A 15,565-nucleotide genomic window follows, 5' to 3' on the forward strand; every position below is an offset into this window, starting at 1 on the left:
ATTTGTCTCTTGTGTTGATAGGCCTTCTGGCTTCACTTGGTAACAACATCACCCCGACACAGCCTGGATGGCTTTAAGAAGGGTTTAGACAAATTCATGGAGGAGAGGTCCATCAATGGCTACTAGGCTTGATGGCTATAGGCCACCTCCAGCCTCAGAGGCAAGATGCCTCTAAATACCAGTTACAAGGGAGCAGCAGCAAGAGAGAGGGCACACCTTCATCTCTTGCCTGTGGCTTCCCAGAGGCACCTGGTGGGCCACTGTGAGGAAGAGGATGCTGGAGTAGAAGGGGTTAATCCCCACAGGGCTGTTCTTATGTGTGCATCATAATAAAATCTGCCATTCAAGAACACCATATTATGCATCTGAAGAAACAGAATCTGGCCCACAAAACCTGCGGGCTTACATACCACATATATGGGACATACTGCACAGCTTAATTTGCGGGGGGGGGGGGCTCCAAAGGCCTTTAGGTTCAGGCTCCAAAGTTACCTAGGTGTACCTCTGAGCCCCAATCCCAGAAGCGGCAGAGGCATGCTTTGGAGTGGCTTGTGAGCAGTGCGCATGCCTCTCTTTTAGAGCTATGAATCTCTGTACAGTTTGTTGTCCCATATCATGATAAATCTGTCACTCTTTAAGCTGCTACAAGACTCTTGTTTTTGCTGCAACCAGCAATCATGCAGGGGTGTTGCTAAGAAGTTAAAAGAGCTGGGGCTTAAACTCACAGCCTTAAGTTTGTGAATTTAAGTAAGTTACTAACTTGTCTTATTTATTTCATTGATGCTTAGGTTGTAGTCACACAATCCATCAAAAATATGGTCTAAGTCCTAACCTTGGGATGCGATGAGATAGAAATCTTTTGACTCTCATTGCTCCAGTCTGTTAAAAATCACAACAAACAGCAGCCACACATGCCTCTGCAAATGCCTGTTGGGTGATTTCAGGAATAGAGAACATGGAGCTATTCCAGGAGTGCAAAGCCGCCTCAGGGAACTCTCTCTTAGCTTGGCTTCTTTTAATAAGTGTGCATTTATGGCTGTAACTGGAAGAACTTTATGCTTGACTTTAGGGAAAGCACACATTCAGACAGATATGTTTGTAGCTACAGCTTGGTGAACACTGATGGCAACAATCTGTATTGTTTTGTATTGTTTGTATAGTATTATCATCTTCATCCCATGGTGCAGTTTGAGATTAATGCCTAGTGCAGGGATTACATAGGAAGCTGCTTTATACTGAGTCAGACCCTTGATCCATCTAGGTCAGTATTGTCTGCTCTGATTGGCAGCTTCAAGGCTCCAGGCGGGATTCTTCTCCAGTCCTACCCGGAGAAGGCAGAGGTTGAACCTGGGACCTTCTGCATGCAATGCAGATGCTCTTCTGCTGAGTTACAGCCCTATCCCCCATGGGGGATATCTGAACACAAACACTGACATGTACTCACCCATCCAGCCATTGGACAAGGGAGTGCAAATGTCCCTGGGCCCGGAATGGTCAGGGGTCCCTCCAGTGCCTGCCGCTACCCCGTTGCCCGCTGCTGCCCTCTGCACCACCGCGCATACGGCCCATAATCTTGACCTCTGGGGGGAGCTGGCCACCCCTTGTGGCGGCTGCAGTGGTGGCGGGTGGGCTTCTCCCCCCACTCCCAGCCAACCCATGGCTTCTCTTGGGCCTGTGCACCTGCGCACTCCGGTTATGGATAGTGTCACGTGTCGACACACAACACATGATGCTATCCGTAATCTGGGTGCACAGGTGGCAGGCGCACAGGCCCGAGAGAAGTCGGGGGGGGGAGGGAGAAGCCCGCCTGCCACCACGGCAGCTGCTATGGGGTGTGTGTGGCCCACTCCCCCCAACCCCCGGTGGTGAAGATTATGGGCAGTATCAGCGTCAGGGCTGCAGAGGGTGATGGTGGGGTGAGTTAACCCCCCCAAATCAAGAGGGGCCCTCGCAGATGGAGGAGACGTGGATTGGGTGATGGGGTGTGCGTGCAAAGTTCCTGGGGAACTCTGTCCATGGGCCACTGGGCAGCTTGCTATGTGCCTGCATCCAGTGTAAGGCAAGACAAACCCTGCTTAGCAGAGCGGACAATTCAGGCTTGTTTCCCAACCTTCGGTCCCCAGCTGATGTTGGATTGCAACTCTCATTTCCAGGCACACTGCCCAAATGCCATTGTGGCTGGGAATGATGGGAGTTGTGGTCCAGCAATATCTTGGGACCCCAGATTGAGAAGCCCTGGTCCAGCACTGAGTGAGGCTGCTATGCACCAGTCCATTCAGATTCTAGTTTTCATCTTTCAACTGCAGTTTGCAACAGTTTTAGGGCTCCTCCACCACACCCACCTACTCCTTTCTTCTTGTTTTGCTGAATATCTAGCCTGCTAGACTCAACTGGCCCTAGCCACCCCCAGCACAGTAACCCCAGTGAGTGTTGCTGGTGTCTATCTTATGTTTCTTTTAGATTGTGAGCCCTTTGGGGACAGGGAGCCATCTTATTTATTTATTATTTCTTTGTGTAAACCGCCCTGAGCCATTTTTGGAAGGGTGGTATAGAAATCAAATTAATTAATAACAACAACAAAAACAAACACAACAACAACAACAATAAATTAATGAAAAGCTTGCTTAAAATTGTGTGTCAGTTTGGTTGCTCCTAATAAAGGTATTACTAGAATTGTGGTTTATTGCAGGGGCTATGCTTAATATTCAGTGATTTCTTTTTATTCTGAAACATCACAAGCCCCCCCTGCAGAGTTTGATGCTAAACCTACTAAGCAAGGGATCCAAGTCAAGCTGCACAGCAGCTTCATACATTGTTGTAACCACCCTCGGCCTTTATAAATACATAGCGCCGTAAGAGAAACCCACACTCTCTAGTACTTCCTTTAAAAAGGAAAGATTGTGCATGTGTACTTAGGTAAAGTGTGCCATCAAGTCAATTTCACCTCCTGTACATAAGAACAGCCCTGCTGGCTCAGGCCCAAGGCCCGTCTAGTCCAGCATCCTGTTTCACACAGTGGTCCACCAGATGCTGCTGGAAGCCTACAGGCAGGAGTTGAGGGTATGCCCTCTCTCCTGCTGTTACTCCCCTGCAACTGGTACTCAGAGGCATCCTGCCTTTGAGGCTGGAGGTAATCTATAGCCCTTCGACTAGTAGCCATTGATAGACCTTTCCTCCATGAAGTTATCCAAACCCCTCCAGATTGTTGGCTGTCACCACATCCTGGGGCAGAGAATTCCACAAGTTGATTATGTGTTGTATGAAAAAGTACTTCTGTTTGTTGTTTCATGGGATGACCCCTGGTTTCAGTGTTATGTGAGAGGGAGAAGAATTTCTCTTTATCAACTTTCTCCACACCATGCATGATTTTATAGACCCCTATCATGTCTCCCTGCAGTTGACTTTTTTCTAAACTAAATAGCCCCAGGTGTTGTAGCCTTGCCTCATAAGAAAGGTGCTCTAGGCCCCTGATCATCTTGGTTACCATCTTCTGCACCTTTTCCAGTTCTATGTCTTTCTTTAGATGTAGTGACCAGAATTGTACACAGTACTCCAGGTGTGGCTGCACCATAGTTTTATATAAGGCCATTATAATATTAGCAGTTTTATTTTCTTCTCCTGGAGATGGATTCTCGGTGCCCACAGAGCCCCGTGGCTTTCTTTGGTAGAATACAGGAGGGGTTTACCACTGCCTCCTTCCACTCAGTATGAGATGATGCCTTTCAGCATCTTCCTATATCGCTGCTACCCGATATAGTGCCAGCGGGGATCCTAACCGGCAACCTTCTGCTTTTCTGCACTTCCCCGCTGCGAAGGGAAAGCACTTTAAGCAGTTTAAAGTGCTACTTAGGTTGCGTTTATTCTGTTTTTGTTTTTGTAGTGTGCTACCATCTTGTGGCAGTTTTCAATCTTTGCCGGCAAAATACAGCTTCATCGTACACATATTTCTATTTGCCGCGCTACTGTTATGGCGGGGAACTAAACCACGCCCCTGCCTTCTCGTTCTGATTTTCTTTGTTCTTTTGTGGCTATATGGAAGATACCGAACCACGCACCATTGATTGTGCCCGTTTTTATATGCAGGTAATTAGGTAGACTAATGGAATTCAGAAAAGAAAAACGGTGCAGATAAATAGCTCATTAAAAGTCGAGGGAAGTTTGAATAGAAGGCAAATACCAGAATATCTCGACAAAAATATTTCCTTGAATGGGCGGGAGAAGATGGCGGCTGCCTTCAGCGTGTCCAAAACAAGAGTACAGTAGTTTTGTTTTTTGTGAAGACTATTTAATATTAAAAGCAATCTGTACAACAAAGGAGATTCCTATTGCGTTAAGTCACAAAACCTTTAGTTACCAGATAGCAATCATTTTCGTTAGATTTAAGAACGTAGCAAGCAAACACTAGTGAGAAAGCTAATCCAAATTTTACTACAAAGCAGAAGAAAAACAGCTCTTTTTGAAGAAAATGTGGGTGGCCCTTAAAAGGGCCTTTGGGTCTTTTGTTGTTGAAAGTCAAGGGTATTTCTTAGCCTCCAAAACCATAGAGAGTACGGCCTTGGCGTTTCAGAGCGTAGACAACATCCATAGCAGTCACAGTCTTCCTCTTAGCGTGCTCAGTGTAGGTAACAGCATCTCGAATAACGTTTTCCAGAAACACTTTCAGGACACCCCGTGTCTCCTCGTAAATGAGACCAGAAATGCGCTTTACTCCCCCGCGACGAGCCAAACGACGGATAGCAGGTTTAGTAATGCCTTGGATATTATCTCGCAGCACTTTACGGTGCCTCTTAGCACCTCCCTTCCCCAGACCTTTACCTCCTTTGCCTCGGCCAGACATTCTCCCAGTTAAGCAGTCAAAAATGAATGAGCAGAAGCTACAGTGGACCGTGTTTATATAAGCTGGTGTCCGACCAGAGTGAAAACACACACGAGAATGTTGTACCTCCCGCTCCCTCTTTCTTCTACCCTTTGGAAACGCCCATTTTTTCTTCACCAATCAATCAAAGGAAGGTAGAAAACTTTCCAATCAAAACTCTGACCAGCTAAAAGGCATTGCAGCGTAATCCCTAGGTTTATTTCCTCAGAGATAAATCTCACTGGATTCAATTCAGTAGGGCTTACTCACAGGGTGGGAGGATGTAGGGTCTTACGCAAGACCGAAAGACACACAAGCAAATCGGAGTAGCTCCAGATATCTAGTCAGGGATGCAGAGAAAAAACCGAGGAGTAACTCCGCACTTAAAATTTTGGGGAGAGAGAGGAAAGACAAGGGGAGGTGGAGAAGAAAATATATTTTGAGGTCCGTAAAATAATGGGGGTACTCATCAAACGCTCAGGGTGAATTGGCGCGGCTGTATCAAGTTTGCATGAAAGGAAGGAAAATGCAGTTGCAAATAATTCTAAAAAGTAAGAGAAGCCCTCTCTATGTTGGAGCCTCCAAAATTCTAAAAAAATCCACAAGTCAGTTAAAAAGTCACAAAGCGCTGCGTGCTTTGGTTCTCCAGATCTCTTCGTGCTAAGCAAAAAGACGGGGAAAGGGGTGAGAGGAGAAAGAAAGAGGAAGGAAGGAAAAGAAATAAAGGAGCGTGAGCCCCGTTTGTATGAGCAGTGCAGAGGAATGAGAATTCAGTTCGGCCAAAGAAGGGATATTTCAGGAAAATCTTTTCTGAAACAGATGCTCGCCAGTTAAAAGGGTTCTGTTTTGTGTTTCTAACACAAAGAGCAAGAGTGGAGAAACAATATTTTGCTTTTTCTCCGAATACAAAGGTTATTAAATCCCACATGATCAGCCCCTTGCAGGGGGGAAAGATCATTGGCAGTTTCTCGGATGTGTTCCACCTCACCGCTCCCAGCCATTTTACAAGAAAACTGTGTTTTTCTTTTGGCCATTCAGAGAGAGAAGAGGCGCGAAAAAGATCAAGACTACTGTTACCAAAGCAAGGGGGGATTATCTTAAAACAAAACAAAACACCTTTCTTCAGCATTACTTTGTTGCCCAGCAGGTTTAGTAGAACCGTGCACACTAAACAAAGGGAGCCGGATGCCCAGTCGGCCATTTTATCTGCATTTCACCAAAGTATTGTTGGCTTTGGGACGATGGAAAAGCTGGAACGGCAGAAGCCGGATGGGGGTCTTATTTAACCCCTTCCCATCCAGAACCCACGCGGAACGAGAAGGGCTGGAAGAAACTAAGGAGAATGGAGAGGCTGGTTCCAGGGCATCAGAGACAGTTCAGGCACCACCACCCCGCAGCTGTTGGAGAGTGTTCAGTATTCTCAGGACATGATGCTGAGGTAGCCACAGCACTGGAGTACTATGCCACCAACCAAGCCAGGCAAGGCAGCATGGCTACTCCTAGACAGGGATATGCACAAACCTGTTCAGAGGTTTCACCACCTTTGCAAGCCATGTTTACAGGTAGAGTGGGGATTCCAATCTGCATCTAGGATGTGGATTGTAGTTATCTTGGGTTAATTCAATTGAGCAGATATGTGCGTGCACATTTCTGGAGTGATGTTTTGGGGGGGGGGGTGTGCGCGCGCACGTGTGCCACAAGTGCACCTGCTGAAATATGCCTGTTGAAAAATTCACATTTCATTGTCAAAACCTGAGTTCCTGCCACGTAGCTGGCCCTTGAAATTTGTGCTACATTTTTGTCAAATGCAAACATTTGATCATAGCTATTCTAAGTCTTGTAGCTGAAGTAATTCAACCGAGGTCTGAGTTGGAGCACCATCAATTTATTAGTATTAGATGGCAATGAGTTGCTTACTTTTGTACAAGCGCAATGAAAAAGCTGTTTCTTAATCTGTTACTAGTCCTTTGTTCCTACAGCAAAAGTAGCCAACCTGAGGCTCTCTAGCTGCTGATGGACTACCACTCCCAACATCCCCAGCCACAGTGGCCAATAGTCAGGGATGATGGGAGTGGCAGTCCAACCACGGGCAAAGCCACCATTGCACCAACGGGTTCAAAGAACCCAGGCTGCCACGCTTCAGGGGCCACGCCTTGCACCCTAGCCATGCCTCTGCGTCTGAAGTCAGACGCAGGCGCATTATTTCATTCACAAATGGGGCTGCGGGGCCCCAGTTACGAGCAAAATCCAGGCAGCACCATGTTCGCCGTGCAGCCGGAGCAGCATTCCCTACCCACTGGCCAGACGTAGCTCACAAACGGGGCCACGCAGCTCTGTCTCAAGCTAAGCTATGTCCCCTGCATCTCAGTTGCAGGAGGCATGGCTTAACTACGCACCCTGCATCTGATGTCAGATGCTGACATCTGAGGCAGGGCCAGGGGCTGGGCTAGGGGGCTATGACGGTGGGCTGCACCTGGGCTGCCGCTGGTCTCCCTCTGCCCCCGAGTCCAACAATAGCTGGCAGTCCCTGCCTAAAGAATGCCCAGAAAGGGCCCTGTGACTCTTCTCCACCCAAAATCTTTTAGATCATGAGCCCTTTGGGGACAGGGATCCATCTTATTTATTTATTATTTCTTTGTGTAAACCGCCCTGAGCCTTTTTTTGTTTTTTGTTTTTTGAAGGGCGGTATAGAAATCGAATGAATGAATGAATGAAATCCATCTTTTCACACACATATCCCCACATCCAGATATATGCCCTCTTATTACCCTCCCCCAAACATGCATGCTCTTTTCTTCAACAATGCCCCCACAGGCTTACTCCATAATACATTTCATAATAACACAGCCTCTTCCACCACCCCCAGATTGTTTGAGTAAAACTACTCAGGATGCAGGACTGAAGGAGCCCCTGGAGTCAACATCCACTAGAGGAAATGTCCTTATTCTCTCTCCTGATCTTTTACCTGGCCCAGAGCTAAAAGCCTCATTCTGCAATGCCTGCCAGAGAAGGAATACCCCTAGAGGAGGGGTACGCAACTGTGGCTCACCAGCTGTTGTTGAACTACAACTCCCATCATCCCCAACCTGTGGCTGGGGATGATGAGATTTGTAGTTCAACAACAGCTAGAGAGTCAAGGTTGCCTACCCCTGCTCTAGAGGGTTAGAAAAATGCAATTTCCCCACTGTATTGGCAGCAATGACAGTATGTACATATGAAGCTGAGCTGACTCAGACCATTGAGCCATCTAGGCAGCAGCTCCCCATGGTTTCAGGCAGGGGTGCTTTCCAGCCCAGCCTGGAGATGCCGCCAGGGATTGAACCTGGAGCCCTTTGCATATAAAGCAGCCCTTCCCCAAGCTACAGTAATGTTCCTTTACCAGGAGTGTTTCTGAAAACAGAATTCAGGATGATAAACCCCTTGCTTGCAGAGAGTTAGAGCTATTATGCCCTGGAATGCCTGCAAGGTTTGTGGTGCTGGCTTGTGGGGTCAAAACTCCCCTTTAAAGCAGGGATTCTGCACTTCAGTCCAGAGTCGTTGCTGGACTACAGTTCCCATCATAGGCACAATGGACTTTAGCCGCTGGGGATGATGGGAGTTGTAGTCCGACATCTGGAGACCCAAACTTGAGGAACCTTTGTTTGTTTGTTTTGAGGGACCCTTACTTTAAAGCTTTCACACCGCACTACGTGACAAAATGTCCCAAGATGTATAGAATCATAATATGTGGACAGAAAATTACAACTATGAAATGTATCACAATATAAAATGTAAGTATGACTCAATGCACACAGTAATATCCAACATTGCATCTGCTCCCAAAATGAGGAATGTAGCACACCTCCTCATGAACTCAAGATCGGGGCTGTATCTTAAGGAGGTGCATTTGCTTTGCATCATAATTCGACTTTAATAACGGAGCAGAGCTGGATATATACATATCCCTGATTATCTTTTGAGTTTATGCTATACATTCCATATCTGCAAGGTTTTCACACACATACTATAATTTCATATGATACAGGGAAGGCAACCTTGACTCTCCAGCTGTTGTTGAACTACAACTCCCATCATCCCCAGCCACAAGGTTGGGGATGATGGGAGTTGTAGTTTAACAACAGCTGGAGAGCCAAGGCGGCAACATATCTGGATTTCTTTGAAGTATCAATTTGTTGCTGAGTATAGCTACTTATACTTTCCCCCCAATAGTTTACACACAAATGTTTGGTGATCCCTTGCTGGTGTGTGGGCTTGTCAGGTCTGGAGTTGCTTTTTCTCCGGACTGGTCTTTTTAGTTACTGTCCGCTTCCTTCCACAGAGTCCAGGCGGCCATTATGCTCTAGTGTAATGCTCTATGCTCTAGTGTCATTTCGCCACAGTTTCTACTTCCCTCACACTCCAGACGATACCTCAGTGGCGTTTCCCTTCCCTTCCTCTCCCTCCTCCTGGTGGGTGAGGAAGGCTGAGTGATCCTGGCTGTCGAAGCAGGAGTTGCTGAGGTAGTCTTCAGGCTGGGGGAGGGCGGCCACTTCCGGCAGGTGGCATCGCTGGTGCCTCAGGAGGCTGTACGAGCGGGAGAAGCACTTGTGGCAGATGCCACACTGGTGTGGCTTATCTCCCTCGTGGACTTGCCGGTGGCGGGCCAAGTCGGCCAGGCGCTTGAACTCCTTCTGGCACATGACACACTGGAACGGGCGAGCGGCCGTGTGAGTCACGCCGTGCTGCTTGAGGTGGGAGAGGCGCCGGAAGCGTTTCCCGCACTGGCTGCACTGAAAAGGCAGTGCCCCTGTGTGGATGAGGGAATGGGTGGCCAAGTCGTACTTGCTCTTGAAAGGTTTCTGGCAAACGCTGCACTCGTAGGCTTTCTTAGCGGGTGGCGGGGGAGAGGGAGAAGCAGCAAGCAAGGGGAAGGCCGCGCCCTGGGCCCTTGCCTGGCCAAGCAGAGGGCAGGCCCCACCGACCACATGCATGCGGTGGTGTTGCCTGAGGTAGGAAGAGAGGTGGAAGGCCATGCCGCACTCCGGGCAGGAAAATGGCTTTTCGCCTGTGTGGACCAGGTAGTGGCGTGACAGCGACCACGGCCTAGCAAATAATTTGTGGCAAATGCCACACTGGTGCCGCTTGGTGCCTTCCTGCCGCTCCCCGTCATCCTGGCTTGCCACCCCTTTGAAGCATCTGTGGGCCTTCAGCTCGCCCTTGGTCTCAAATGCCTCGCCGCAAGCCAGGCAGAGTAACGTCCAGTCTTCCTGCAGCAGCACCTGTTTTTCGCTGGCAATGGTGGCCGACGCCACGGCATCCTTACCACCAGTCCGTGCCACCGTCTTCCCACTCAAGGCCTGGCGGCACTGGAGAAATTTGCCTGGCTCTTGCAAGTGTGGAGAAACCCGCCTGCTTCCGGAACATTCCCTGGCGCGGCCTAGTTTGACAGCACAGGCGCACTTGTGGTGGGCCAGGTGTGCCGGGCGGCCAAATGTCTTCCAGCAAAGAGGGCACCGGCTGCGCTTTTGTCCACTGTGGGTAAGGCAGTGCCGTGCCAGGTAGTAAGAGAATTTGAACTCTTTCCCACAAATGTGGCAGGCCTTGCGGCTCTTGCTCCCCACCTGGCAACGGTGCCCCTGCAGCGCGGCTTCCGAAAAGAAGGGCTTGTGGCAACTTGGGCAGGGATACGAAGGATGTGGACCAGTTTCAGGCCAAGAAGGCTTAGGGTGGGGCTTCTCCTCAGTCAGAAACTCTGCTTGAGGTAGCTCTGCTGTTTCAGGTGAATCCATGAGCGAGCCCTAGGGAGGTCAAAAAGGGAGAGCGTTACACTGTGTGTGTACAATAGAATTCAAAAATGTAGGATGCCAGTTATTATGCATTATATTTCTATCCTTCCCTTCCTAACTAGCTCCCAACCATGTTCTTCACTATTTTGTAAGCAAGTAGCTCAGAGGCATTATCCTGAGAAACCAAGGTGTCAAACTAGCTAGGTATCTTGATATAATAACTATTCCCAAGTATCGCAAAGCTCCAACACTAGCTCATCTCAATGCACTTCAAACAGCAGTCCTAGAAGGGAGACACAATAAAAGACCTTATGCTGAGAGATTTTGCCCCTGTAACAGCGGGAGGGAGTATAGAAACAACAGCACATGTATTGCTATGTGCCTGCTAACTTGGCAAAGAGGCACCTTTTAATGTGGTGAATCTCTTTATTTAGCAGGGGGAGAGCAACTGGCCCTATCCACCCCCAGCACAGTACCTCCAGTGACTGTTGCTGGTGTCTATCTTATGTTTCTTTGTAGACTGTGAGCCCTTTGGGGACAGGGATCCATCTCATTTGTTATTTCTCTGTGTAAACCGGCCTGAGCCATTTTTGGAAGGGCGGTATAGAAATTGAATAAATAAAATAAAATATGTTGTAATTGTTATAGGGACATTCGTGATTTCTATTTGTTACCCCTTATAAAAGGATTTCTGGGGCATTCACATAATTTTTTAAAATCTAAATTTGCTTTTAGCTAATACATCTGATGAAATTTCTTTAAATGTTGCCAAATTTTGCTCAATAGCTGGGAAAGTTCATCAGAAGCTGGTAGATTCATCAGTTTAATGTACAGTTTGAGTGGTGGTGTTATTATTAGTTAAACCTTTAACTGTATTATGGATTTGAAGTGATTTATTTCCTTTTGTTTTTCTTTATTGGGATTTTGTATAATTCTGTTTGATTTTCTGGTTTCTGATCAACAATCAAAATAAACCACTCATTCATTTGTCCATTCATTCAATCATTCATTCAAACAGGTGCACTTTGGCCAAAAATCTTCAGCCATTTCCCACCGTGCTGTCCTCCACATAATACTGCGCTGTTCTCAGTGCTTTAAGAGAGACAGCGCCCTCTCTTAAAAGCGCTATGGGGAAAGCACACACCTTCCAAGATGGTGCAGGGGCTCCAGAGGGGTTCTTTTCCCTTCTGGGATTTATAAGGAAGAACACTGATATACAAAGTCCCCGCCTTATTCTGAGGGGAATCCCTGCTAACTGAGCAAAGAGGCACCTTTTAAAAGCGGTGATTCTTTTTATTTAGCAGGGGGAGAGCAACTGGCCCTATCCATCCCCAGCATAGCATCCCTCCAGTGGCTGTTGCTGGTGTCTGTCTATATATTTATTTCTCTAAGACGTACCTGTGGCTAATCCCATGCGTGGCAGTTCTTACGAGAGTTCGCGAGCAGCTGCTGATTAGCCACGGGGACAGGGAAGAAAATGGCGGCAGCAGCCAGCTGGGGGGGGAACGGTGGTGGAGGCCAGCTGACAGAAGGAGGCAGCGGAAGAGGGCAAGCAGCGGCCAGACCGGCCGGCCAGCTGTGGAGGGAGAGTGAGCTGGTTGAGGAGGAAATGAAATGGGGCTGGGGTGGGGAGACAGGGAGAACTAGGGGCACAGATGCTCTGCACCAGGTCAGCTAGTCTTATGTATATATTTTTAGATTGTGAGTCCTTTGGGGACAGGGAGCCATTTTTATTTATTTATATGTAAATGGCTTTGGGAACTTTTGTTGAAAAGTGGTATATAAATATTTGTCGTCGTCACTGTCGTATTCTCACAATAACCCTGTGAGGTAGGTTAGTCTGAGAGATCCGCCCCCACTGCATCCTCATGTAGAAGGGAGTCTCCCCTTCAAAGCTAGAACAGTTCTAGGGAATTATATGATTTTCTGATTTCCCCCTTCAACCAGGCCAAAGCCGTTTTCTTTTAAATTGCTCTGTACCAAACAGTGGAAAATAAATATTTATTTATAATCCACTTTTTCATCTAAAAGCTACTCTAAGCACCTAACTTTTAAAATAAACTATCTACATTTTTATTTCGTTTAGTTAGTAAACATATATGCCAGACTTCAGTATAAACATATTTTCAGAATATTGATAAAGTCTACTGATAAAATAAATTGATACAAAAATAGAATAAGTATTAAAAGACAGCAATATTTCATACACAGGCACACACCAGTGTAAGATCCTTCATTAAAAGAAGAACCAAATGCCTGTTGAAATAAGGCAAGTTCTCACCAGCTGCCAGAAGTCAAGCAGGGATGAGGCCTCCCTCAGGACAGCATTCCAAAGCTTTGGTGCCATGACAGAAAAGGCCCTGCCCTTGTGTTCTTTCACCCCCACATCACATTACATGTCCAGTTGGGAAGAAGACAGAGCAGGGCCTTGGATGGCAACCTTGGTGTTCAGGCATGAAGGGGTGGTGGTTTCTGAGATATCCTGGTCAAAACCAGCCTTTCGATTATTTGGAAAACCAGTAGGAGCTTAGTGACTGGGGAGAAAGGGATATTACTGAAGTCAGAGATCTTGTATTCTCCAAAAGGGAAGGCTGGGGTGCAGTACTGAGAGACAGTGTTGTGTAGTGGTTAGAGTCATGGGCGTAGCATTCATTGGATGGGGGGACAAATGTCGCTGGGCCCAGAGAGTTAGGGGGTCCCCAAGGGGCCCCCAAGCAGACCGCCCCTTTCTTTGCCCCACCGCTGTTATATCTTATCTTGGTTGGTTGGCCTCCTGGGGGTGGGGGGTGAGCCAAGAGGGGCAGGCCACCCTCCGTGGCAGCGGTGGGCGCTGTGGCTGGCAGGCCTCTCTGGCTGGCCTGCGCACCTGCACAGTTCAACTATGGACGTTGCATGCCTGTGATGTCACGGGCATGTGACATCCATAGTTGAACTGCGCTGGCATGCAGGCTGGTCAGAAGAGGCCCGCTGCTGCCACAGGGGGTGGCCTGCCCCGTTCGGCTCACACACACACCCCCAGAGCAGGGCAGGGGCAGCGCGGCAGCAGCAGCCTCCAAGGAGGTAAGAGCAGTGGCGGGGAGATGTTGGGTGCCCCGCCCCCTTGCTATGATGTCAGATGCAGGGGTGTGGCTTAGGGAGCTGGGCTGTGGGCAATGGGGGCTCCCTTGCCTGAAATTTGTCCCCTGGCCTCCAGGGGTCTCACTAGAGTACTGGGCTTAGATTGGGAGGGAGAGCTGGGTTCCAATCTCCCACTTAGCCACGGAGCTTACTGCACATCTTGGGTCAATCACTTTCTCCTTCAACCTAGCCTACCTCACAAGACTGTGGTGTGGATAAAAGGTGGCCTACCTTAATGTCAAAAGGAGATATGTGATTCTTGGTTCAAGTTCTTGGTTCATTCTTGGGCTCTCCGAGAAAGGAGAAGAGCTTGCAGCCAGTGGCTCAGGACGGCTGGTTAATTCCAGGGGATTCTCAGGTTAATGAAGGGAGCTTGCTTGTGTCTGTTATTATTAGCCAGCGTCATGTAGTGGTTAGAGTGCTGGACTAGGACCGGGGAGATCTGGGTTCAAATCCCTATTCAGCCATGATACTAGCTGGGTGACTCTGGGCCAGTCACTTCTCTCTCAGCCTAACCTACTTTACAGGGTTGTTGTGAGGAGAAACTCAAGTATGTAGTACACAGCTCTGGGCTCCTTGGAAGAAGAGCAGGATATAAATATAAAAATAATAATAACCTTTCAGAGGATAATAACCTCTTCAGAGGACGGAGAACTCTGACCACCCTCCACTGAGCGGGGGGGAGGTTAGACTAGAAGACCTCGAAGGGTCCCTTCCAGCTCTAACATTCTGTGAATTCAGCATCACGGGGGAAAGGGCCTATTGGGAAGATCGAAGTCTCTGGATGCCACCTGGGGGCGCATCTCCGACCGGTGCCCACTCCCACCCCGCCGACTCCACCAGGCTTTGTTTCCAAGCATATTTTTCCTTCTGTAGAAAGAGATGCATCCCTTCCTCCCGGCCCGACGCCGCCGAATCGCACCTTTTCTCTCCCCGGCCCCAAACCCGGCCCCAAACCCGTTTGCCCGCCGGGCCTTCCTCCCCTGTACCTGGATCATCCGCAGCCGCCACCGCCCGCCGGAGGGGGAGGCGCGGCTCGGGCTGCTGCGAGCGTGGTCGGCGAGGGTGGGAGCAGTCGGTGGCGCAAGAGACGTCGTCCTTCGGAAACGCATCCAGCCCCTACTCACCCCCGCCCCCCATCCCGGGCAGCACGGTTGAACCCCCTGCTGCCTCCAGGGTGCATGGACAAAAGCCCCCAAGTTGCACCAAAATAGCTTGCTACGACTATGTCGGAAATTGCAGTCTTGACGCTCAGCGCATTTAGCTAGCCTACATCCGCTACACGAGGGCGCACGTGAGAATGCAACCAGGCAATAACTGAATGAGCACGTGTCTTCCATCTTGGTCAATGTAACACCGCGCATAGATATATGCTCACACGTGCACACATCCCACAGCCTGGTCAGGTTTCAGGCCATGTTGACAAATCTGTGTGCCATGCAACAGAAGGGTGCAGATTCCACCGCCCCCCAGGACTTGAGGAGCTCCTCCCTCATTTTACTTAACTCCCCTGCCAATAGATTCCCCCTCCCCACAAACATCTCTCTCCCTCTCCACAAATTTAAATAACGAGTTCCTCTTGAAGCTTTCCCTCTGTCTGCACTCCGCTGCAATAGCAACACACTCGTGCATACACACCCACAAGGCGCTTTCACACGTTATGTTAAACGTTTGTGCAAGTATACAGTGTACACAGGTATAGCTGTTCACATGTCATATTGAACACAGGTGCAGAAGTACATTTCCTATCTGTACAATGCATTTGAAGGGCCTGTATTAAGGTTCACTTTTAACACGGAGAGCCAGCGTGGTGTAGTGGTTAGAGTGC

At 48.6% G+C, this 15,565-nt stretch overlaps 2 protein-coding genes across 2 annotated transcripts; both read right to left on the reverse strand.

Moving 5' to 3' along the window:
- Positions 1–4,470: 4,470 nt before the first annotated feature.
- LOC128328705 (histone H4) lies at positions 4,471–4,968 on the reverse strand. The gene has a single exon (XM_053258729.1). It carries the CDS (start codon positions 4,835–4,837, stop codon positions 4,526–4,528), a length of 312 nt encoding a protein of 103 aa, XP_053114704.1. The 5' UTR covers positions 4,838–4,968; the 3' UTR covers positions 4,471–4,525.
- Positions 4,969–6,724: 1,756 nt separating this feature from the next.
- Positions 6,725–15,087, reverse strand: ZNF579 (zinc finger protein 579). Its single transcript, XM_053258728.1, has 2 exons — positions 14,727–15,087; positions 6,725–10,632 (listed from the first exon to the last, which is right to left on the reverse strand). Exons 1-2 carry the CDS (start codon positions 15,075–15,077, stop codon positions 9,247–9,249), a joined length of 1,737 nt encoding a protein of 578 aa, XP_053114703.1. The 5' UTR covers positions 15,078–15,087; the 3' UTR covers positions 6,725–9,246.
- Positions 15,088–15,565: the final 478 nt, after the last annotated feature.

Source organism: Hemicordylus capensis, chromosome 6, assembly GCF_027244095.1.
Source record: "Hemicordylus capensis ecotype Gifberg chromosome 6, rHemCap1.1.pri, whole genome shotgun sequence".
Lineage (NCBI taxonomy): Eukaryota > Metazoa > Chordata > Lepidosauria > Squamata > Cordylidae > Hemicordylus > Hemicordylus capensis.